The sequence below is a fragment of the Cucurbita moschata genome, unplaced genomic scaffold (assembly GCF_002738365.1).
Source record: "Cucurbita moschata cultivar Rifu unplaced genomic scaffold, Cmos_1.0 Cmo_Scf00008, whole genome shotgun sequence".
Lineage (NCBI taxonomy): Eukaryota > Viridiplantae > Streptophyta > Magnoliopsida > Cucurbitales > Cucurbitaceae > Cucurbita > Cucurbita moschata.
Genome location: NW_019268524.1, coordinates 2,219,683 through 2,244,215, shown reverse-complemented (window position 1 = coordinate 2,244,215; position 24,533 = coordinate 2,219,683). Strand labels below are relative to the sequence as shown.

The 24,533-nt window shown below is 37.2% G+C and overlaps 3 protein-coding genes and 1 pseudogene across 8 annotated transcripts; 1 reads left to right on the top strand and 3 right to left on the bottom strand.

The window, feature by feature from the left end:
• Positions 1-546: 546 nt before the first annotated feature.
• On the bottom strand, positions 547-4,442 carry LOC111446764 (calcium homeostasis endoplasmic reticulum protein-like). Its single transcript, XM_023085708.1, has 4 exons — positions 4,223-4,442; positions 2,795-3,874; positions 1,668-1,942; positions 547-1,551 (listed from the first exon to the last, which is right to left on the bottom strand). Exons 2-4 carry the CDS (start codon positions 3,811-3,813, stop codon positions 794-796), a joined length of 2,052 nt encoding a protein of 683 aa, XP_022941476.1. The 5' UTR covers positions 3,814-3,874; positions 4,223-4,442; the 3' UTR covers positions 547-793.
• Positions 4,443-4,726: 284 nt separating this feature from the next.
• Positions 4,727-11,317, top strand: LOC111446234 (annotated as a pseudogene).
• A 190-nt stretch (positions 11,318-11,507) lies between these two features.
• LOC111446783 (U-box domain-containing protein 52-like) lies at positions 11,508-17,943 on the bottom strand. 3 transcript variants are annotated; one of them, XM_023085733.1, is made up of 10 exons: positions 17,498-17,943; positions 16,642-16,715; positions 16,429-16,550; positions 15,245-15,459; positions 15,089-15,152; positions 14,244-14,553; positions 13,981-14,082; positions 13,466-13,894; positions 12,634-13,389; positions 11,508-11,916 (listed from the first exon to the last, which is right to left on the bottom strand). In XM_023085733.1, exons 1-10 carry the CDS (start codon positions 17,685-17,687, stop codon positions 11,836-11,838), a joined length of 2,343 nt encoding a protein of 780 aa, XP_022941501.1. In that variant the 5' UTR covers positions 17,688-17,943; the 3' UTR covers positions 11,508-11,835. The 3 variants fall into 3 exon arrangements, with proteins under 3 accessions (XP_022941501.1, XP_022941502.1, XP_022941503.1); XM_023085734.1 differs by having other exon boundaries at positions 15,245-15,456; XM_023085735.1 differs by having other exon boundaries at positions 16,642-16,731; positions 17,498-17,569.
• Positions 17,944-18,037: 94 nt separating this feature from the next.
• Positions 18,038-21,597, bottom strand: LOC111446515 (trihelix transcription factor ASR3-like). Of its 4 annotated transcripts, none has more exons than XR_002711080.1 (5): positions 21,525-21,597; positions 20,663-21,224; positions 19,349-19,774; positions 19,163-19,266; positions 18,038-18,251 (listed from the first exon to the last, which is right to left on the bottom strand). XR_002711080.1 is itself a non-coding variant. In XM_023085356.1 (4 exons), exons 2-3 carry the CDS (start codon positions 21,135-21,137, stop codon positions 19,386-19,388), a joined length of 864 nt encoding a protein of 287 aa, XP_022941124.1. In that variant the 5' UTR covers positions 21,138-21,224; positions 21,520-21,596; the 3' UTR covers positions 19,110-19,266; positions 19,349-19,385. The 4 variants fall into 4 exon arrangements, 1 of the variants encoding a protein (XP_022941124.1); XR_002711078.1 differs by having other exon boundaries at positions 21,520-21,596; XR_002711079.1 differs by having other exon boundaries at positions 20,663-21,210; positions 21,520-21,590.
• Between the last annotated feature and the right edge of the window lie 2,936 nt (positions 21,598-24,533).

Below are 24,533 nucleotides of genomic sequence, written 5' to 3'. Positions count from 1 at the left end.
TATATATATATAATCAATAATTTACAAAAATATACTTGCCTTGGAGTGAGATTGTTTTTGAGGTATTGGGAAGCTTTTACTCATAAGACTGACACAAACCAACTTTACAAAAATATACCGGATATGAAAATTAAAAAATTAAACAACTAAAAAAAATTTTAAAAATTTTCAAATAGATACAAATCTAAAAAAATAAAAGTTAAAATATTAAAATTATAAATTATTTTTATGGTTGATTTGGTACGACAAAATTAGGTTAAAAATGCAACAATAATCTCTCGAACTTATGATATAGTTTGTATCTATCAATAGATTCGTTATTTTAAGTTAGGGACCCCATCTACATGTGATATATATTTTTAAAATCTTCGATAATTAATGTTATTTATCATTTTTTTTGACTTATCCATAAAAAAAAAAAGACATACCTATAAAAATTGATTAATATTTCCAGTACCAACAGCCATCAATATCTTAATTTAATATTATGCCTAGAATTCATTGCTTCTATCTAAACTAATTTATAAAAAAAATAGGATATTCAAATTATTTTAAGGAACATTTTGCAATATAATTGAGTCAGCCAAGTGTATTCAAATATACTACAGAAACCAATCTAAAAAAGCAACTCTCGTTGCATATCTGTCAATCAGCTCAGAAGAACATTCTTGCCCAATGATAATGACCTAATAACGGTGAAATTTCCGATCTGAAATTCAGCAACTTCTGTAAACAGAAAAGGGCTGGCATGTTATACAGGATTACTCCTAGTAATAAACTGAACAGTTTCTTTTCACTTTGTTGTGGCCCTAGTACTCAAAGAAGAGTGGTAATTCGTACTTCTTTGCTTCCTGTAAGAAGTATAAACGTCGTCATATTGACTATCCTCATTCGGATTGGCGGTAGCCCCTAGTCCTAACCTTCCCATGCCTTTTCGATCTACACTTCCATCGGCATACACACCTGTCTCTGGGTCAACCTGATGAAGGTTGGGAGGAGGAGGAATGCAAGCTCCACCCTTACGTACTGCTGGTTCTCTCTCGTATTCGTAATCGTCGTCTTTGGAATCGGAGCTCATTGGTCCTTCTGAGGGATTAACCTCTCCAATCTCCTTGAAGAACTTGGACACTTTCTCAAGAACTTCAGAGGGAGATATATTGGGTGGAGGAATAATAGTTGGAATATCCAAAGGGCTCATGGGAGAGTATGGGACTCCACTTCCAATCTGCATTTTTCTCACCATTCCAGGAATAAGACCAGGAGGGAACAAAGGATAAGGAGGCAATTTTTCACCCACAGCAGCAGGCTGTGGTGGCATTGATTGGGCATTGGGATGTTGGTTTGGTGGTTGAACAGAAGTTGGCAAGGGAATGGAGTTTACGAAAGCAGCAGTTGGTGGTAGAAATTGCTGCGGCGTTACAGGTCTTGGCAGCACTTGGCCCGAGGCGACAGCCTTATCGGGGCGCTCTTGATCAGGAAAACTCGGAATGGTGCCTTGCCTGTCAGGTTGCCATTGGTGCATGGCATGGTTATTTGTATGTTGTGCTAATCCTGCATGGCATCAAGAAGTTTAACAAAGATTATTCCCATTTTTCCTATTTTCTCACTATAACAGTCTGCAAATGAAAACGACATGAATGCACAGAAAATAAAAGAGAAGGGCCTACCAGCAGCTGAATCAACTGAAGAGGGCAGCTCTTTTGAATGCCCTGGCAAAGTTTTAGTTGGTATTCCATTAATCATTTCACCCTCAAGTGTCTTAATAGTATCTTGATCATAAATCTCTTTGGACGCCCAGAACTGTACCAACTTCTGTAATTTCAAATGGCTTTCCTCCTTGATTTGAGGGTTGTGATATACTCTTGCAAGCATGGAACCTACAACTGGTTTAAAAGCTAGAGCTTCGTTGTCAAGGTCATTTTTATTGTTTCTTCGCATCATGCTGCAAAATTAGGACGAAAGATTAATGGAGAAGAAGTTCATACACCTCGAATAACTATGTCGTAGTACTGCTATCAGATTAGTTAGTCGACCCAAAGTAATATATTGAATAGAACTTCTATCAGAACCAAAAATTCTACAACTGAATGTATGCATGATACAAATAATTAACAACAAACATTCTATTCCTCGTCCTTGAAGACATTCATTAATATTAAACTTAGTCATTCAAGAACCATTGCAGTGGAAAACATGACAAAGTGAGTATATCTAAGGAGCAAGATAAGAGAGAACCTCCCTTGTGTAAAAGCCCAAGCAACCGTTAACAGATATTGTCCGCTTTTTCCCGTTACGTATTGCCGTTAGCCTCACAATTTTAAAATGCGTTTGATACGGAGAGGTTTCCACGCCCTTGTAAGGAATGCTTTGTTCCCTTCTCCAACTGATGTGGGATCTCACAATCCACCCTCCTTGGGGCCAGCGTTCTTGCTAGTGGCTTTATACTATTTGTAACAGCCCAAGCTCACCACTAGCAAATATTGTCCACTTTGGCTCATTACATATCGCCATCAACCTCACGGTTTTAAAACGCGTCTGATAGGGAAAGGTTTCTACACCCTTATAAGGAATGCTTCATTCCCCTCTCCAACCGACGTGGGATCTCATAACTCACTTAATGAACTATTAGTTTAGACAAGTTTTTATTATTATTATTATGTTTTTATTTTTATTTTTATACAGAAAAGTACATGGTATTCAACAACAATCATTAACTGCAGCATGCTAATGACACTAAACCAATAAACTATAAATTCCAAATACCAATAACGGAAGCAGTCATGTGATAGTGTACCTCTCAAAAAGAATGTCATTGACAAGGTATATAATATGAAGTTGCTTCTCGGAATCATCAATGTTAAATATCATATCTCTAAGTGCCTCAGCCATAGCTGGAGCAAAAGGAGACCGCTGCATGAACCAAGTTTTAGCACTTTTAATCGATTCTTTAGAACCAGTGAGATTACTAAGCACATTGTTTAGCTCCAAAGCAACATCAGAAGGGAGAGGTCCAGAAAGCCCTTTAAAAGATTTTGAAGGTTGATCATAGTCTGATCGACCAGGCACACCAAAAGCCTGTTGATGGTGCTGTTGCTCATAGAAAGAAGCAAAAGGAGTTTGATGCATTTGAGGAACCCCAATTATCGATGCAGAAGCATTCAATGGAGGAGCATTAAGCGGAGATGGACTTGTCATAGGATTTGGAAGAGGGTGCAACGTGGGCATAGATGAAGATGAGAAGGGAGAACTGAAGGGTGAAAGATGTGGGCGAGTCATTAGCCAAAGCTTATAACGATAGTAACTCTGCCCCTCCCCACCAAAGAGGAAGCCATATGCTGGATTATCCTGTTGCTTTTCACGTATCATGGATTCAAATTCAGGGCCATTCTTTATGATATACTCCACAAGTTTATCAATCCGTTTTTGTAGCTCGGGGTCCGAAGGAGGTGGAACTGATGGTGGAGGAGCAGAATCATAGGGAACATGGAAAGGTGATGGACCCATTGGAGGAGGTAAGTGAGGAGCAAAAGCTGGTGGTGGCTGCTGCTGCTGCTGTTGAAGATGAAGAAGGTGAGGAAGAGGCGGATGGTGTGGGTGGAGTGGTGGTTGCTGCTGCCTAGGGTGGTGGTAAGGGAACTGTTGCATAGCAGGATGTGGCGGTAGGAAAGGAGGACCCGGAACAGATGGAGGAAACTGTTGATGTTGGCCATGAAATCCGAACGGCTGCTGTTGTTGCAGATTATTTGCCTGTCTCTGCTGCTGGGCATAAGCCAGAGCAGAAGCAGCTGCATAATCTTGAGACTGTCGATCCATTAGCTATCCAGAATTCTCAAAGAACTATCAACTGGATAAAAATCTCGATAAATTCTTCGATCTACAGGCACAAATATGACAAAGAAACAGATCATTAACCATCCTCCAAACAATCAGCAACTAAAATTATGTCACAGCCACATTCATATCATCGGCCAAGTCCAAATCGGAAGTAAGTATCAACCAACTACATTTCACTCAATCCTGAGAGTTCTGAACTAAAATCCTTGAAAAACATGTCAGCGAACAAAACCATACATAAACCGCTTAACTTCCAGTACTTTCCCACGGCTTTTACAGAACAATGTGAACCAAAAAACAACCAGAAAACATTTTATCTTTATCATCATAATCTCAGCAACTCATCACCGCCAGTAAAATTAAAAAATGTTCAAGTACCAGAACATACCTACAACATCAGCGTCGTCTTTCAATCCAGCCTCCGAGCAGGCTTCACACTCTTTCTTGGTCTTTCCTTCCTTCTCTCTCTCCGTTCTTGCAGTTCCACGATGGCTCCGGCGAGGTCAATCGTCGGTCGCCGCTGTAATCTCCGGTCTACTAAACGGATCCTTAGGGCTACAAGCGAACCTGCAATAAACGCATTCGTCGTGTCCGGACTCCGGAATGGAACCGGGGAAATTATATTAATTTCTTGAATCTTGATTACCTTTTTTATGTTTCAATATTTAATTAAAATTAGCATATTTTTTCAAAACAAGTTAATTACGAAAACATTACTTAGCAAATACTCTTGTTAGTATTTAAATTTCAATTAAGATGAGTTAATTATGAAAATGAGTAAGATAATTAATTAATTAATAATAATAATAATAACAACATTAATATATAATAATATTATATATAATAAAAATAAAAAAGATAAGAAAAAAAGAGAGAAATAAAATGACAACCCTCGGTGGCGCGAGATTGGCTTTTCTGTGTCTCATCGGTTCCTTCTGAAACTGTGTTCATATCTTTCTTGTTCTCTCTCTGTTCTTGGAAGCGAACATGCCCGCCAATTGATACTGTTGAGGCAATGGGCCAGCTTCAGAGGAGCTTGTTCTTGGCCACTACGTCCAGTGATGCCATTACTTCCTCTGTATTTTCAACTGCTCCGTCTGTGTCATCCTCACGACTCGGTTCTTTCATGGCCAAGGTTATCATATTCTATAGATTGCTTTCTGTAGTGTTGTCTGGAGTTTTAAAGTGTTTTTAGAAATTTTGTACTCTTGCGATTCTCTGTCTAGCAGCAAGTACTGTATTAGAGTGAACTTTATGAAAATTCTGAGAACTTAGTATTGATCAATAATATTTGGCTAGGATTAGCGTTGCGGAGAGTTTCAGTTTTATATTGGCTTGAAGTTTTGTTAGCAACAAGCAAACTTCTGGTGTTCGACATTTTGGTTACTTTCTATCATTTGTTCGTTTTCTAAAGGTTTTGGAGTGGTGTAGCGAATTTATATATTTATCGGATGGTAGTGTGGTAGGTTACCAATCTCTATCTATTTTGTTTGAATTATTTAATTCATTCTCGTACATTCTGATTAGAGATTTGTCTCGCGGAAAACACTAAAGACGAATAGTATGAACATCTTAGAAACGTAAGTGATAACAGTGTCAATACAATCTTCCTAGAAGAAACGTTGGAAGAGTTGCAATTTTCATATACATTTGGATTTTTATTAACACGCCTATGTAAACTTCTGGTGCTTGACATTTGGTTACTTCCGCTCAGTTGTATTTTTTTTTTTTTTTTTTTTGGTGCGTTGGAGTGACCTAGTGAATTTATGGTTTCATGGCAGTTAGCTGTTTGATAACATTTCTTCTACCAATCTCTCTTTGCTGCTTGAATGGTTTTTTTTTTAGTTTTTAACATTCAGACTCTTAGAATCCCGTTTAGGGGTTTGTCTTGCAGGAAATATTAGAAGTGAATTGTATGAACATTTTAAAAACTTAACTGGTAATGGTCAATAAATGTCTCCTTAGGGAAGACATAGGAAGAGTTGCAATCCCCTGTATGTTTGAAGATTTTAACGGCATGGAAATTTCTGCCATTTGACAATTTTGGTTAATTCCATTTCCTTGTTATTTTTTTGCTAAATATTTTGGAGTGGCCCAGTGAATTTATCCTCTTATGGTGGTGACAATGTGTTATTTTTTTTGGTGCTCGTGTTACAGTTGCAGAGCAGGACGCTTCAAATTTATACTAGCAAATGCATACCTGCTTTATCTTTTACCCCTGCTTGTAATTACGCCAGATGTTATCAGTTTGTTTTTAGAAAAGATGGAGCAACATTTTCTATCAAGACTAAACGTGCAAAGGCTGGGCAGTATCATACATGTGCTGGGCCAAATTATGTTTTCACTCTATATCCCGCTTGACAGTGGGATTTCCTCATTCTGTTGCATTATCAAATGCTTCCAACAGACCGTTTTTAAATGGCAGTTTTATTGAGGATTGAGGATTGAGGATTATTGGGAGTGAGTCCCACATTGGTTAATTTAGTGGAAGATCATGGGTTTATAAGTGAGGAATACTATCTCCATTGGTATGAGGCCTTTTGGGGAAGCCCAGAGCAAAGCCATGAGAGCTTATGCTCAAAGTGGACAATATCATACCATTGTGGGGATCCGTGATTCCTAACATAGTATCCGAGCATGTTCAGTTCTCCAGAAAGGAGTCGAGCCTCGAAGGTGTAGTCAAAAGTGACTAAAGTGTCGAACAAAGTATGGTGATTTGATTGATGATAAAGAAAGAGAATTCTTGGTTTCATAGTGATCATTTATCGAAGGGTGTACTTTGTTCGAGGGGAGGATTGTTGAGGTTTGAGGATTAGTTTCATAGTGATCGGGGTCATCCGTTAGGTTATATACATTCTAATTATGAGAAGGGGTCATCCGAGCGCGTACGGACCTGTTTTTTTACATATCTCTCGTTATTTGGGACCCTATTCATCTCTTTGGGCTTCTATTGAATCGAGAAATAGGTTTGATTGTCCATCTTTTTGTTGAGGTTTGAGGATTAGTTTCATAGTGATCATTTATCAAAGGGTGTACCTTGTTCAAGGGGAGGATTGTTGAGGATTGAGGATTACGGGGACTCATAGTGATCATTTATCAAAGGGTGTACTTTGTTCAAGGGGAGGATTGTTGAGGATTGAGGATTACTGGGAGTGAGTCCCACATTGGGATAAAGAAAGAGAATTCTTGGTTTCATAGTGATCATTTATCAAAGGGTGTACTTTGTTCGAGGGGAGAATTGTTGAAGATTGAGGATTACTGGGAGTGAGTCCCATATTGGTTAATTTAGTGGAAGATAGTGGAAGATCGTGGGGATTACGAGGGGAGGATTGTTGAGGATTGAGGATTACTGGGAGTGAGTCCCACATTGGTTAATTTAGTGGAAGATAGTGGAAGATCATGGGGACTACGAGGGGAGGATTGTTGAGGATTGAGGATTACTGGGAGTGAGTCCCACATTGGTTAATTTAGTGGAAGATAGTGGAAGATCAGTAAGATCAATCCCACATTGGTTAATTTAGTGGAAGATCATGGGGATTACTAGGAGTGAGTCCCACATTGGTTAATTTAGTGGAAGATAGTGGAAGATAGTGGAAGATCAGTAAGATCAGTCCAGATCATGGGTTTATAAGTGAGGAATACTATTGTTATGAGGCCCAAAGCAAAGCCATGAGAGAGAGTCGTGATTCCTAACAAGTTTCACACCTAAACTTCCTACTAATTGGAGCTTTTGGAAAGAAGTTCTTTTCTCATTCTACAGAAGCAGGGAACGAAACTGATGATAAAAATGCTAAATACGGAAGAAATGGAATGAGTACTCTCCCATTTGACCCATTTTGGTTCTATCAGTATGGTGTGGGTGGGTTCCATCTCCTGCCTGGACTCATCTCAAGAGCATAAAAGTTTCCTTAAATGGGTATGTTTCTGTCTTTTGTTCTTAGCTTGGCCTGCTTGCGAGCTTGATAATGATCATTAAGTTTGCACACACATTTAGTTGGTGATGTCTACTATGCCTTCTTTTCTCATACTTACAATTCCTTCAGGTTTAATTTGAATTTTCTTTTGCTTTGTATTATTCCTCAGAGCAGAGAACCTTATTCTTGCATCTGATCCGGATCGTGAAGGTGAGGCTATTGCTTGGCATATAATCGAGATGTTACAGCAGCAGGATGCCCTACACGAACGTATTAGCATTGCAAGGGTTGTTTTCCATGAAATAACTGAGGCTTCGATCAAGAGTGCCCTGCAATCTCCTAGAGGAATTGATGCAAACTTGGTTCAAGCTTTACCTTGCACGACGTGCTTTAGATTATTTGATTGGCTTTAATATTTCACCATTATTATGGAGGAAATTACCAGGATGCCAATCAGCTGGGCGTGTTCAATCAGCGGCACTCGCACTGATATGCGATAGAGAAATGGAAATTGGTGAATTCCAACCACAAGAATATTGGACTGTTGCGATTGAATTCAACCAAAAAGATCCTTGTTCTTCAGTTGAAGATTGTCCAGTCCCTGCACATTTGACCCATTTTGGTTCTAAGAAGTTAAATCAGTTTGCAATTAGCTCCAACACGGAGGCAAATAATATAGAAGCTGCACTAAAATCCGTCAGTTTTCAAGTGCTTAGCTCTAAAAAGAATAAAGTGCGGAGAAACCCTCCGATGCCATATATAACATCTACACTTCAGCAAGATGCAGCAAACAATGTTAGAGAAGAAATTTGGGGACTTCTTATTTTCTTTTCTTCCTGATAGTTGCAGAACATGTCCAAGGTATGGAAAAGTATTTTGCTTGCTTTTCTCTTAGGAATCAACATCTTGTGCAGATAAATATAGAAATCTGAATAAACAGTCACTTAAATCATCCGAGAGTTTTGGGCCTCTGATAGCCATGCCGACATCCAAAAACAGAAGTCCTGAACAAATACTAGAAAATGCTTGTCTTTTTGGTGTTGGCCCCAATGAAAGTTTGGTTTCCTTATTTACAAAAGAAGAAGTATGGAAATCTCAACATTTATTCTTCAATATCTGCTGAACTTCGATTTATTTGGTTCTTTGATTTTTTATTTATTTATACTTTTTAATTTTAAGAATGAGACAGGTACTTTCAACACCCAAGATGTAAGTGAGTTTGAAAAGGAATAACGTAGTTTGGATGAGTTGTTCTTCAACCAAGCAATGTATTCCTTGTCGAAAGACACTGAATGGTACTCAACTTTCTTCTTGTCATCAGGTATATTGCAAAAACATTATATGGCGAGGATGAAGAAGTTGCTCCTCAAGATAACAACAGTATAGAAGAGCCAAAATTCCTTGGTCTTCATCCAGTTTCCAACGAAAAGGTTTCGACGTTTTGCTTGCTGCTGAAATCTATATAAGCATATGAAGCTGACTGCTCTACTAAGTTTTTGTTCTATATGATTTTGTTAATTACTAGAATGTTTTCTTTCAGGTTCTTTTGAAAAGTGGTCCATATGGATTTTACGTGCAACTCGGTGAGGACAGGAAAGGATACTTACCCAAAAGAGCCTCTGCTTCCCAGGTATGAAGTTTTCTTTTCCGTTGACACAGATGTAAGACAGACTTTTTCTGGAATATCTGAAAACTTCCAATCTGATGTACTCATTGTGTTTGATCAGGGTTTACTTCATGCAATTTTTATTGCTCAAGGAAATTTCTCCTGAGGTTTTTCTTTTCTTCCTCGTTCGAGACCTATTGAAACTGCACTTACGGTTTCTTTTTAAAGTTTTGAATTTGAATGTGACCTTTTTGTCTCTGAATGTATCAGAATCTAACCTTGCGTAATCTTTTCGCTCATATATCTTAGTTGTTAGGTTTAGACACACCACACATCAGAAATAGAGAGAGAAATTCCATTAGATATGTCGAAATAACTCAGCTTCTTGATCTTTAAATTTATTTTCAAAGATTATTGTATTCATATAGCACCTTGAAACCTATGGCGAAGCTTACAAGCCTCGAACGATATTTTTCTACAAGTGTTACACTTCTTTTGCATTGCTTCCAGGTTCATAGGCGTATCACAAATAGGATACGGGACCTACTCCATGTATAAGCCTCCTTTTGCACCCATAAGGATTAGCTTCTGTATTTTATAATTTAGATAAGCCTCCTTTTGCACCCATAAGGATTAGCTTCTGTATTTTATAATTTAGACGGAGAAAGTTCTTTGTTTGCCACAACTTGCCTTTAAAATTCCATTTTGCAAAAGCTATTTTTCTTAATACATGTGAAAATTATTGGAATTGGTTGTCTGTATTAGGAATCACGACTCTCCACAATGGTATGATATTGTTCCACTTTGAACATAAGCTCTCATGGCTCTGCTTTGGACTTCCCAAAAGGCCTCATACCAATGGAATCAGTATTCCTTACTTATAAACCCATGATCTTCCACTAAATTAACCAATGTGGGACTCACTCCCAATAATCTTCAACTGTCTGTTCTTTAGCACAAAATGGATAAATGTTCTTTCAATTTTGTGTCAGTTACTGTTTTTCCTTAGATTAGATTTGTTTGATTCCATGTAGCAACTGAAGAACCAGGCTCTTATGATACTAAATTGAGACTTGTGTTCTTCCATTTCTGATAAGAAAAAAAAAAAATTATATCAACTGTCAAACATGAATGATTGAATCTCTCTACGTGATAAATGTATCTGTAATTTTTTAAGTGATGAATCTTCATTTAAAACTGCACCTTTGTTCTTTCAGATCAAGGACGTGGACTCTATTACACTTGAGGTATATTCACATTCTCTGATGTATGATTATGACTTTTTTCCCCAATAAATTGGACTCAATTTTGTTGAGCACTTCTTGACAGGGACATCATCCAAAGGATGGTCAACCAGTGATACTAAAGATTGCAAAAGCTGGATTCACCGTTAGACATCGGCACACGATGGCTTCCCTTCCTAAGTTCTTTTAACTCGACATCGAACGTTATTTGAACACAATGCATTAATCATTGATCACAAAAAGAAAAGAAATTATCTCTTTTCTTGAAAATCCGAACCTACAACCATTAGGCTAGGATAACGATACTCTAGGTCTTATTTTACTTGATTGATGCCTTGTTCTCTCATTGGTCTTCTTTCTGTGGGCATGGTTTTCTTGGATGCCATTATGCTCTTTCTTCGGTTCTTTAGGGGTTCTCTTGATTCATATTGGCTGGAAGTTTGTTTGCGATCATCACGATCCAGATATATATATATGTACTCTAACCGGTTAAAATTAATTTGCATTTTTTAGTTCAAACAGAAGGTGAAGATTCAAGTATCTTAAAACGTTTGTTATTTTGACAGAATTTGAAGCCGAGTGACATCGATTTAGATAAAGCGTTGAAGCTTCTATCGGGTAAGGATGTTAACTTTATGGTTAATTTAGGTTCATTCTCCCTATATTATTTATTTTAAATTAGTCTGGATTTATTCATGTAAGAAGATCCATTAGATGATCTCGACAACTATGTAAACTTTGAAATGGTTAAAATCGTTTTTGCGATCTTTGAAACAACTCTAAGATATGCATAATTGTTTAATGATTTAAAATTAATTTGATAGTAAATTATATTTAAAAGTGTAGAATCAAAATTGAATTAATTTTGACCATTTTAAAATTACACTCAAATATGTTTTTAATGTAAAATAGAAAAATGATTTTGATGCTTTTAAAATATTGAAGTTTGTATATACAATCAAATAAATTATAAAAGAATGGGATTATATACATAGATCTCTATCACTGGCCCCTCTCTTGCTTCTCTAATATACAATCAAGTAAATTGTAAAGAATGGGATACTAAAGGATAGAGAATTTGTTCATCATTTGCTTGTTCATCACTTGAGCAAATGATGAACAACGAACAAATATGGTCTTCAATTTATATACAAATTGGCTTTCTGCCCTCACTGTAACATTCAAAAAAAAAAAGAAAAAAGAAAAAAAACTGCCCCTTGTTTATCTTTCCTACCAATCAAACAGCAGCCGTTGATGCAGCAGCCGTTGATGGATTTCTCGAGCTGTTGTATGATTGCGGAGATGAACTCATCATTCCCTGCGGTAAGATCGTCGTCGTGTTAAAGTGTTAATGATAGAAAAAAATTTAATTTTTGAGGTCGGGTAAGAGTATGTTTGTAAGAGCATTGTAATAGCCCGAGTCTATCACTAGTAGATATTGTCTTTTGTGGGCTTTCCCTCTCGTGAAAGGACTTATCTCCTTCAAGGTTTTTGAGAAAGGTTTCCACACCCTTGCAAAGAATGTTTCGTTCCTCTCTCCAACCAATGTGAGATCTCACAATCCACTCTCTTCGAGGACGCTCACAAGCCACCTCCTTCGAAGATGCTCACAATCCACCCCCTTCGAGGCCCAGCATCCTCGCTAACACTCGTTCTTCTCTCCAATCAACCGCCCTCCTTCGGGGCTCAGCGTCCTCGCTGGCACACCGCTCAGTGTCTAGCTCTTATACCATTATTGTGAGATCCCACATCGGTTAGAAAGGAGAACGAAAAGGGTGTGGAAACCTCTCCCTAACAAACGTATTTTAAAAACCTTGAGAGGAATCTCAGAATGGAAAGTCCAAAGAAGATATAATATCTGCTAGCGGTGAGTTTGGGCCCTTACAAGCATACTCAAATTGTGGAACGTTTTTGGTTAGTATTTGTTCAGAAAGTACTTCAAAAGTAGAGGAAAATAAGGTTAAAAGTAGTTTCTTGAATCAGAAGAAAATGTTTTGCTCATGGAAGTAAAAGATAAAGGCAATGATAAACTCACCAACGGTAGAGAAACTTGGCTGCTGCTGCGAGTGGGGCTTATGTCTCCCATCAGTGTTGGGTGTATATAATCTTCTGCAATAGTTCTCAACCTGTTAAGCTCCGGAAGGATTTCCTTTCCAAGATCAGGCCTATCTTTACGTCTTAACTCGGCACACTTGAGCGACATCTTGGCGAACGACAACGCTTCTTCGACAGGCCAATCGGTAACGGCTGGATCGAGAATATTTGCAAACATATCATTCTCGATCGCTCGTTCAACATGGTGAGTCAATCCCATTGGCGGCCGAGAAGTTATCAGCTGGAGAAACATGATGCCTAATGAGTATATGTCTGATTTCACGCCAAGCATGCCTGTCTGCTGATACTCGGGATCAATGTAGCAAAATGTTCCAGCAGTCGATGTCATTCGGTACTGTGTTACGTTATCCGCAACCGATGGAGGTACGAGTCTGGCTAAGCCGACGTCACTAATCTTACTAACAAAGTTACGATCGAGCAAAATATTAGCTGGTTTGAGATCACGATGCACGAGTGGCTCTGGCTTTGTTTGGTGTAGGAACAACAATGCTGTTCCAATTTCACCTGCAATTTGAAACCTGAGCTGCCACGAAAGTGGAGGCGTGTTTCCTCGTTGTAGAAGTCGATCTTCTAAGCTCCCATTAGCCATGAACTCGTAGACCAAGCAGCCGTACTCGGGGCACGCTCCGAGGAGGAGCACCATGTTTGGATGGCGTATACAGCTAAGTACTTCTACCTATGAATCGTTATATTAGATAAAGTTATGAGACCTCTTAGACGTTCTAAAACATGGAAGTTATTCGGTAACATACCTCTTGTTTAAACTGCGATCGTCCTTGAGTTGCATCGGGACGTAAAACCTTAATGGCAACAGGAGTATGATCAAGATCACACTTGTAAACTGGACCATAACCGCCTTCTCCGATCTTACGAGATTCAGCAAAGAATTCCGTTGCCTCTTCGATCTCCTCGATCGTATACTTTCTATACCTGATATCGTTTTGTGACAATGCATCAATAGCCCTTTTCTTTTCTTCAGCTTCTTTGTGAGCTTTCATTTCAGCCTTCATTCTTTTCTGTGCTTCCAATTCTGCTATCCTCCTAGCTGCCTCTGCTGCCTCGATGGCTGCTTTCGACTTCGCCTTCTCCTGTTCGGCCAGCGCCAATGCAGCTTCCCCGGCCAATCTCGCCTCTTCTATTCTTTGTTCTTCTTCTAATTTCCAGCGTTGCAGCTCGACCGCCTGCATCTCGAAACATAGATATCATGAAACAGCCATCGAAAGCTGGTCTCGATATCGATCCGTGTTAATCGATCGGTTTGTCTTACCTTTTGTTTTGCTGTAAGTGCTTCCTTGCAGGCTGTGCTGTACATTTCCATGGTTTGCTTGAGTTCTAGCTTGAGCCTACGCATCTCAGCCTCCACATCTTCCTGCACCATCATATAAAAGTTCATATATAAGTTCATATAAAAGTTCATATATAAGTTCATATAAAAGTTCATATATAAGTTCATATAAAAGTGCATATAAAACAAAGCTTTATTGCATCAAATGAATGGAACCATAGGCAATAATGTGGCTCAAAATTTACCAAAGACTGTGATGAGATTGACAATCTATCACTATCTTGCGAGATCGAAGAGAACTCGGACGGGAAGTTCATATCCATCGATAACCGTCCCATCGGTAGAGACTCGAAGCTCTGAGTCAAGTCAAGATCTGTACTACTCGACATCCGTGGTGGGGTGGCTCTTCCTCCCATATCTAGGCTGTCATAAACTGAAGGAAATATACGATCAATGCTCGGTCTTCCTGAGCTAACATACGATATATCTGATTCTTGAAAAGACGAATCTCCATACGACGGTTTGTAATTGTATCCTTTCCTTGTGAAGGGTGACCTGATTTCAACGACGTTTTGCTCATCAGTATGCCTAACAAAGACAAAGTATGCCTAACAAAGTAAGAATGTAACAGCCTAGGCCCACCGCAAGCAGATATTGTCCTCTTTGGGCTTTCCCTCAAGGTTTTTAAAACGCGGCTTCTAGGGAGAGGTTTCCACACCCTTATAAAGGGTGTTTCGTTCTCCTCCCCAACCGATGTGGGACATCACAATCCACCCCCTTTCAGGGTCCAGGGTCATCGCTGGCACTCGTTCCTTTCTCCAATCGATGTGGGACCCCACCAAACCCACCTCCTTTCGTGGTCCAGCGTCCTTGCTGGCACATCACCCAGTGTCTAGCTCTGATACCATTTGTAACAGCTCAGGCCCACCACTCGCAGATATTATCCTCTTTGGGCTTTCCCTTTCGGGCTTTCCCTCAAAGTTTTTAAAACGCGTCTGCTAGGGAGAGGTTTCCACACCCTTATAAAGGTTACTAAGTTAACAACTTAAGTTTTAACGTCTATTTGAACGATGTATAGGGTCACTCTCACCTCATGAAATCCGCCTCATCCTGCGATCTACGTGGCAGAACAAAGGGACGTTTATCCAAAGAGGCTGCTAACAAATTCAACGTTAGTTTCATGGAGAATATTGGGACAACCAACAAGCATATAAGGTAAAAGGAAACTGGTTTGAAAGAAGTTAACCTCTTGCAGATGTAGTCTGAGGAAATTGGTAGTCGGAGCTGATGGATTTTGTGCTGCTTTGTTGCACTAATTGCGACCGTAGAGGATTCACGACCGGAGCGGGACGAGATGCCGAACGCATCGATTGAATTTTGCCTTTAGAAATGACAAACACATTGCAAAAATCTGGTGCTCCTTTTGAGACATTGCCAGGAACATCAGTTGCCTTGAATCTGCTTCATAAGAAGCTTGTATCAAGTTAATGATATCTACAAGAAACTTCAATGCTTTCTTCATACATAATATGCCATAAAAACGACCTTTTCAACTTAACGAACTGTTCGGGTTTGATACTCATAGCTTTTGAGTTGCACTGATCGAGTTTTTCAAGTTGAACACTTAATATGTGTAACGACCCAAACATATGGGTTGCAGATATTGTCCTTTTTGGGCTTCCTCTCAAGGTTTCCACACCCTTATAAAGGGTGTTTCGTTCTCCTCCCCAACCAATGTGGGATATCACAATCCACCCCCCCTTCAGGGCCCAGCGTCCTCGCTGACACTCGTTCGTTTCTCCAATCGATGTGGAACCACCACCAAATCCACCCCCCCTTCGGGCCCAGTGTTCTTATTGGCACACCGGCTCGTGTCCACCCCCTTCGAGGAACAACCTCCTCGTTGGCACATAGTCCAGTGTCATTTGTAACGGCCCAAGTCCACCGCTAGCAAATATTGTCCTCTTTGGGCTTTCCCTTTCGGGCTTCCCCTCGAGGCTTTAAAACACGTCTGTTAGGGAAAGGTTTCTACACCCTTATAAAGGGTTTTTCGTTCTCCTCCCCAACCAATGTGGAATATCTCAATATGTATATCTAAAAACATAATGATTACATCTTCTCCGAGAGAAAAATAGATAGTAAATTGTTCATGGGTTAGGTTAAAAAAGTCATTTTCAACTCAACCTTGAGTCTAATACTTATGGTTTAGATTGGATTGATCGAGTTTTTTGGGTCATCAGATTTTCAAACACTTGTTTAGTATGTTCACTAAATGATTAAACATTCTCCAAGAGAAAAACGTCATGGTCATGGGTAAACCCTATCAAGTCGATCCAATTGTTCGAGTTTAATATTCATGTCGAGTTTTTTGGATCATCAAGATTCTCGAACATGTTGACCTAATAAGAAAAGAAAAGAAAAGAAACATACCTTAAAAAGCCAGATTTTGATGAAGCTCCCACAACAATGTTCTCTATGGCTGTATTTGCAGCATACTCAGTTAAGGCCTTAGCTATGTCTGTATCTTCCAACACAACATCTTTGCATTGAATCTGAAACTCAGAAAATATTTATTATTATTATAATAAATAATAGATAAAAATTGAATCTTCAATTAAATAAAATAAAATAAATAAAGCTTACATCTTTTCGAGTACAAAAGCAACGAAAAGGAAGGAATAATTCTCTAACGCCAGCTTCGGGGTCAGATTTCATCTCTGCATCCAAAAAGAGCTTCATCATTATATACATATATATATATAGAATATAAAATTTAATAGAAAATGAGCATTCTAGAGAGCAAAATCAAAAAATATACTAAAATTATGTTTTTTTTTCTCAAAGGGAATTCAAAGTAAAATCTTTTATAAAAACAAATAATTTTGGGTTAGGTGAGTCACCGCACCAAATCGACCTTGCGTTGTCGATGAAATGTTTTGTTCTGTTTTAAGTATTAGATGAATGTAAACCTCATATTCACTTACGATAAAGGCTTAACTTAAAAGAAATTGATACATAAGAGATGAAATAGAAAGAAACTTTGGAAAGATTAAATTCAACAAAATATTCTCATCATTCGTTGATGAATAAAGTTTTTATTCGACTCATTAAGACATACGTCCTAATAGTAAAATGTTCTTTCTCATATCTAACCTAAAAATGACTCAATAATCCGACCAACCGGGACTACTAAATTCATACTCAAACTATAAAAGTTGGGTTTGGTTAGGCTTTTTATTTTTGATTTGGGTTAAGTTAAACTTTTGCAAAAAACAAACTTGGTTCGGGGTTAATGTTTACAAACCAATGAGATTAACCCAATCCAACCCGTATACACCTCTCATTGCTTCTTAAAAAAATATGAAAAATGAAATTTCCGAAGAATAGAGAATCTAAAACAAAATCGTAATGAAGCGGGTCTAGCTTTCGAACCTAATGGAAGCTAAAATTGTGATATGAAAAATAAAACAGTTGAGAGAGAGAGAGAGAGAGTACTTACTTAGGGAAGAATTAGAAGGGGATCTGAGTTTGACATGAACGAGGAAAACAGTTTGGCCTCTGCGAAGCAAATGATCAATTGCCCATTTGAGAGCCCCTTGGCTGCCTTTGTCTTTGTCAATGGCCACCGCCACAAATCCATTCACATTCAATCTCTCTTTTCTGTCTAAGCTGTATCTTGGTAACCACATTTTCCCCCCCTTTTTTCTTTTTCTTTTTTTCTTTTTCTTTTTCTCTCTCTAGAACAAGGATTCAAACAACCTTCATATCCCTTTCTCTCTCCCTTCTCTCATTTTCTGGTTCTTATTTATAGTTATTTTCGTTTTATTTGATTCTTTCAAACTGTAACCGTTGCCTCCATCTATTTCGACCTTTGACTATTTTTGACACTTTTTCTTGTTGGAGGAAGAGAGAACCTGAGAGTTTAACAAAAGCTTTTTTTTTTTAATTCTTTAATTTTGTGTTCTTTAAATTTTGTATCTAATACGAGTATTCCACCCGAAGCCCATTATACTAAAAAAGAGAAACTTGTCCCTCTCTTTCCTTTTTTTTCTCGCCCCATGTCGCCACACGAGAGGGACATGAAAACGTAAAAAAGAGAATCCTATCCTATAACTTGTTCCGACCTAGGATAATAAACTTATAAGCTTAGTCTTACTTCACCGTCAGAGAAACGAAAGAAGACATTCATCTCCAAATTTAACTCAGACGTAGCTTACTTCTTTCCTGTTGTGAAGCAATGTCCGAGAGGTGGTCTAAGCAAGTTGTTTGGTTATTCAACTAATAAAATTTTATATTTAAAAAATTAGTTATTTTTAAAAAATTTATATATTTTCAAAGATTTTTCAATACAAGTCTTCTAGTTGCTTTCAAACTTTTACCAATGAGAAAATGAGGATTGAATTTGCTTAAAGATGTTTTGTTTGGCCAAACCAAGATTTAAAGAATACAATGAAATAAAAATTATTTTGAAAATTTGCCAGATATCAGCTTTATGAATAATCAGATTTGTAATTAATGATTAAGAAACTGCTAAAATTTTAAATTATAAAATATTACATAAAGATCATTTTTAATTATTTAAATTGAATTGAATTCAAATAAATGAAAATATTATAAATGGTTTTGGTTCATAGGTTTCAATAAAATCTGTTTGATTCAAACCGAACCAACTTAAATTTATTGTTAATTAAAAAAATACTTTTGTTGTTTATAATACAATTATATATACATATATATAAGTCATTGAAATTATTATTATTATTATTAATTCTCAAACAACCCTTAGAAAAATTTAAGTCATTGAAATTATTATTTTAAAATAATATTAAAATTGAGTTATAAAACTTAATTCAATATTTAAAAAAAAAAATATAGAACATTTTATTTTTTTTATTAAAAACAAAAAATTGAAAGAGCCTCATCAACTCCAACCTAATCAGATTGGATTGACCAAAAAAAAAATTGACCAAAAAAAACTTGAAAATAAATAATAATAAAAACACGTTTAAAGAATATAGTAAAGTGAATTTTCGACAAATTCTTTTACGTAATCTTAAAAATATAGTTTTAGAAAATTAATAATTAAATAAATAAATAAATTCTAACTCAATAGAAAAAAATATGATAAAAGAGAGAAGAGGATGCAAAAATAAACATTCGAAACCTGGAAAATGTCGGCAACCTTTTGCTGTTGTTGCTCGAATGGTCAGCTTGGAATTTTGTCTGTAGGACGAGAGATGGGAAGATTCAAAACTCCGATGAGTTCACCTGCGAGAAGAACTCAAACAAAATGGATTTAAACAGCCATTTACACAAGGAGTTGAGGAAGACATTGAAGAATATCTCTTACTTGGTGACTTAACGAACAGCGAAATGGAAAATGAGAGTTACTCTTGATCTTCGAGCAGGCTATGGAGATCATTAATGGTGTTGAGAAAATCTTCAAGACATTTGATAAGCTTGCTCCCTTGATGCCTAATGGAATTAGTTCGGACGTTGTAGTTGTCGTTTTTTTCGTCGGACGTTGCATATTCTGCATTCTCAGACACAATTGCTTGAACTTTTTCTGCAGTTTCAAGCAATTTCTTCGCCATCGTTTGCTCTTCGGGTTCGGTGCTATCGGTCGCCTTTTCTCCATGGCTTTTGATGTAGCATCCACGACGCTCTACTTCCGGAGAGCTCACCTGAGGTTCTTCGTCTTCTTCTTCACATTTTACAGATTTCTCAAGAGATTGATTTCTTGTAGACATTGAACAACGTCTTTGCCTTTTAGGGCCTAACATGACAAAGCCAGAAAGAAGAACAAACCAATATTATTGAAGGAATTTGAAGACAGGAATTATAAGATCCATCTCACTCTTTAACCACATTTCACAAATAAGCCGTAGGAAAATGCAGTTACAGCTGTATTTCATCTCCATGAAAAAAAAATTAGGCTGTCAAAAGAACTCTAAAAGGCAATCCTGTCTCATCAGGCCTTGTAATGATATAAGTTAGCAGACCACTAAGTTCAAAATTCACCGAATGAATTAAAAGAACCAAAAAGATCTAGATCCTGAAATGGCTACTCAAGGAGGTAGATGGGAGAAGGGAACAAATGTCAGCGAGGACGCTGGGCCCCGAAGGAGGTAGATTGTGAGATCTCACATCGGTTGGGGAGGAGAACAAAGAGTGTCAGTGAGGACGTTGGGTCTCGAAGGGAGGTGGATTGTGAGATCTCACATCGGTTGGAGAGGAGAACGAAGCATTTTTTATCAGCGTGTGGAAATCTCTCCCTAAGAGATGCATTTTAGAAACCTTAAAGGAAAAGCCCGAAAGGGAAAGCCAACCCTAAAAGGACAATATCAGCTAGCAGTGGGTTTGAATCGTTACAGAAAATTTCCTCCATTTCCTCCATTACTGATCAAGAAGCAAAAAACTACTTTCTTATAAACAAACTATCAAGGCTAGTCCTTGCAATTATGTTCATGCCCCATTCCGCTAATCTCAGGGAATGCCTTGCTCGCCCAAGGCCAGGAAACAAAGGCTTTTAAGTCATTAAGTGAAGCAAAAAATGATGGTATCAAGTGTATTCAAAGGAACTCTAAAAGTGTACAAATTCACATGAAAACTTGATACCATAGAAATGTGATCAATAAGCACTCTAGGAAACAAAGAACCATACCAGGCTCTGCAGCTTCATCTACCTTCTCAACCGCAGCCTCAGGATCGCTATCAGGCTCCGTATCCGACTGATTCGCCCTCATCGATACAACATTATCAATTGCTTTGAACACCTCCTCGTCAAAGTTATCAGGAAGTCCCAATTCCTTTCTCCTTCCACTTTCCAAACACCAATACGAATCATCATCCGGCATCTCTAACTCCCATTGCTTGATAACATCATGTTCAATCAGCAAACAGTCCCACTTCCTCCTGCACTGATTCGAGTTCCGAGCCACATCCAAAGACGTGCAGTTCTCTGCAACAATTTTCCATTTCTGAAAGCTAGACAAAGCTTTCCAACAATCGGCCTCCACAGCTGCAATCACATTAACAAGAACGAGGCAATCCGCCGCTGTCCAATCCGGCGCTATACGAGACCGCGTCCGACGAGAACCTGAAACCTCCGTTCCACGTTTGCCGTCCTCCTCCTTCATTTCGTACTAAAATTTTCTTCGTTTTTTAGTTTAGAAATTCTTCAGCTCTCTATTTCAATCCAAATTCCTTTACCTATAATGCAACATCTGACAACGGAAAATCAAACGCCATTCCGTAATAGAAACCGGAAAATGTGAGATGAAATCGAAACGGTGTTGATTCGCCGACAAATATATGAAGAATCGAAGGATTACAGCAAGATTAAACGTTTGTAATCTCGATTTTCTTCGTCTATCCGAGGAATTTAGAAGTGAATCAAAGTAGAACAGAAAAGAGTGTGTGGAAAGATGGAAAGTAATCGAAATTGCAAGATAAATCGAATGAATAAGCGTTATGCTGCAATGCGGAAGATCTTTTCAGTAGAGAGAGAGAGTTGTTCACCTTACCAATTTCAGATGAAGTGAAGGAGCCAGAACCTTCAGCATTGCCCACTCGCTCGCTTCGATGCACAATCTTCGCGCTAAAATAGAAGAACGCATAAGTGCCCCATTCTCCATGGGTTCATAACGCGCACTTTCCCACTGCACGAACTGAATTTTAAATTTTAAATTCTTTTTTTTTTTTCATTTTTTCATTTTTTCATTTTTAAAGCCAAAATTATAATAGAAAGAAATGAAATTAAAAAAAAGAAAAAAAAAGTGGGTTAATTTTTCAAAAGTAAAAAGTCCAAAATAGATAAATTAAAAATAGAGAGATTAAAATGAATATTTTCACGTGCAAAATTATAATTATAATAAATTAAAGTTAAAAGTAGATGACTAAAATAGTATTTAAATCTTAAATACAAATATTTTTTTTGAATAAATAAATAAAAATAAATATATCTTGATTAACATAAAATCAACTCAAACACAGTGTTTTTATGTTTAAATATAATATATAAAAACCTTTTTCCTTAAAAAAAAAAAAATATATATATATATATATATATATATATAGATATATATATATATATATATTTATTATTGAATCCATATCTCGAAATAAAAAATTTGACACTTCTAATCTGTAAAACTGTCGATATGTCGATGAAAATTTGATGATTCGGTTGTTATTCTCTCTCTTTATTTGTCATTAGTCTTCATTGTTGTCTCGTGCATGGGCTCCTACCTCCCCTTGATTTTCAAGGTGGGTTGAGCTCAAAATAAATGTCGACCAACTAATGTGTACATCTAACTCGATTTAGATCAACATATGATTCGATCCACTTATGATGATTAAACATGAGCGATAAATACCACGTCATTCGATAATCTATTCCTTTCCACTCACTTTGGGGGAATATTAAACTTAGGCCACGTAATGAAGCGGATGAGGCAATGAAGATTGGGCGGAGAGGAGATGACAATAAGAGTGATTCGCTATCAATGTCCCCAAGTGTCCTGGTTCAATGAACCAAGGTTGCTCCACCTTCGCCTTTCATTTTCATTTATTATCATGGACCGCAAGTTAATTTCGATCCACTTATAAGGAATGCCTGGGAAACGTGGGATCTTGCAATCTACCCTTTTGGAGGCCCAGCGTCCTCACTAACATACTGTTTGGTGTCTAGCTTTGAAACTGTAACAACCCAGATCCACCGCCAACAGATATTGTCCTCATTGGACTTTTCCTTTCGGACTTCCCCTCAAACCTTTGAAAACGCGTCTGCTGGGGAAAGGTTTCCACACCCTTATAAATTGTGGTTTGTTCTCCTCCCTAACCAATATGGGACATCACAATCAGAGTCAGACACTGAACGATGTGTCAGCCTTCTCGTTGTTCCCCGAAGGTGGGTAGACATGAGGTGGTGTGCCAGTAAGGACGTTGGACCCCAAAGGGGGGTGGATTTGGTGGTGGTTCCACATCGATTGCAGAAAGGAATGAGTGCCAACGAACGCTGGGCCCTGAGGGGGTGGATTGTGATGTCCCACATTAGTTGGGAGGAGAACAAACCACCATTTATAAAAGGGTGTGAAAACCTTCCCCTAGCAGACGCGTTTTAAAGCCTTGAGAAGAAGCTCGAAAGGGAAAGCCCAGAGAGGACAATATTTGCTAGTGGTGGATCTGGGTCGTTTCAGATACCTTTTGTAATGGCTCAAATCTACCTATTCCGTGTCTTGCACTATCCCGCGACTGACTTTAATATCATTTATATCAGCCCAAACACACTGTTAGCAAATATTATAATTATTCTTGTCATGTTATATATATTATAATTTTAAAAAATAATTCTATTAAACATTAAAAAAAAATGGTCTAATAAAATCATATACACTAAATCATTTAAATATCTATAGAGAATAAATATAAATTCTAGTGATATAGGGTTGGTAAAAGAAATTCGAATTTAAATAAATTATATTAATTTTGTAAATCTTTAATTTATTAAAGTAATTATAAATTTGTGTAACTGATAAGATTATTCCGTCTTTCCCTTTGGGTGGGAAGAGAACAAACCAAAAGAAAACATTGGAGAGATTTTTTTTTTTTTTTTTAAGGTCGAAACAAAAAAAAGAATCTAATTAGAAGAGATATTTACAAGTTAGAAGAGATATTTACAGACGGAGAGTTCTTTCTTGTTGGTCACTTACTCCTATTTCAATTATTATTCTTTGGAAATTTATTATTTATTTTTGTAATAATCAGATATGATTTCCTACGGTAATTGGCCAAGATTGAATTTTTCAAAAAAAAAAATAATAATAATAAATATATTTTTTTTAATTAAAAAAATTATAATACACCTTTAAAATCTAATAATATTTCATATATATATATATAAATAAATAAAGTGAGACAAAGTTAGGGATAGAGATGGAGACATCTCGAACTTTATTTAGTTAATAGAGAAAATTTTCTCTTCCTATTTCTTCCTCTATTTATTCGGTTTTCACGAGACTCGACCTCAGGAGTTAATTGGACATCTTTACCTCTAAGGTTCGTTTAATAACCATTTAAATTTTTATTAGTAAAATTATTTTACTTGTGGTCTATTTCTATTAATTAAAAAAAATTAAATTTAAATTTAAAAATTAAGAAAATGTTTTTAAATTTTTAAATCTTTTGTAAAAAAAAAATGAAGAAAAAAACAAACTTAATTTAAAAAATTAAGAAAAAAAACAAAATGTTTTAAGGAAAGAAACCTAACAATATTAAAGATTCTGTTTAATCTCCGAGTGGGTAGAAATTTTTGTCTCCATTTCAACATATTCAATTCTTGTTCTAAAGCCAACACTTTTGACATTTTATATTCTTTTTATTTTACCAAAAATAAATTAAAAATAATAAATTTGACAGAACAGAATCTGTCTTACAACCTTACAAGTCATGCGGAAACGGATAATATATTCTATACGTCGTCGTTCGTGCCCGTCGTGGAATAGCCCCCCCCCCCCCCCCCCCCCCCCCCCCCC

What these genes read in the sequence shown, in the direction of transcription:
- LOC111446783 (XM_023085733.1), bottom strand. Translation starts at nt 17,687, where the DNA reads ATGTGGTTACCAAGATACAGCTTAGACAGAAAAGAGAGATTGAATGTG. An exon ending in GATGAGGCGGATTTCATGAG is followed by an intron (nt 14,554 to 15,088) that starts GTGAGAGTGACC and finishes CGTTGAAATCAG; the next exon opens with GTCACCCTTCACAAGGAAAG. An exon ending in CACTTACAGCAAAACAAAAG is followed by an intron (nt 13,895 to 13,980) that starts GTAAGACAAACC and finishes TTCGAGATGCAG; the next exon opens with GCGGTCGAGCTGCAACGCTG.
- LOC111446764 (XM_023085708.1), bottom strand. Translation starts at nt 3,813, where the DNA reads ATGGATCGACAGTCTCAAGATTATGCAGCTGCTTCTGCTCTGGCTTAT. An exon ending in AATGACATTCTTTTTGAGAG is followed by an intron (nt 1,943 to 2,794) that starts GTACACTATCAC and finishes CTAATTTTGCAG; the next exon opens with CATGATGCGAAGAAACAATA. An exon ending in TTCAGTTGATTCAGCTGCTG is followed by an intron (nt 1,552 to 1,667) that starts GTAGGCCCTTCT and finishes GATGCCATGCAG; the next exon opens with GATTAGCACAACATACAAAT.
- LOC111446515 (XM_023085356.1), bottom strand. Translation starts at nt 21,137, where the DNA reads ATGAAGGAGGAGGACGGCAAACGTGGAACGGAGGTTTCAGGTTCTCGT. An exon ending in AGATGAAGCTGCAGAGCCTG is followed by an intron (nt 19,775 to 20,662) that starts GTATGGTTCTTT and finishes TTGTCATGTTAG; the next exon opens with GCCCTAAAAGGCAAAGACGT.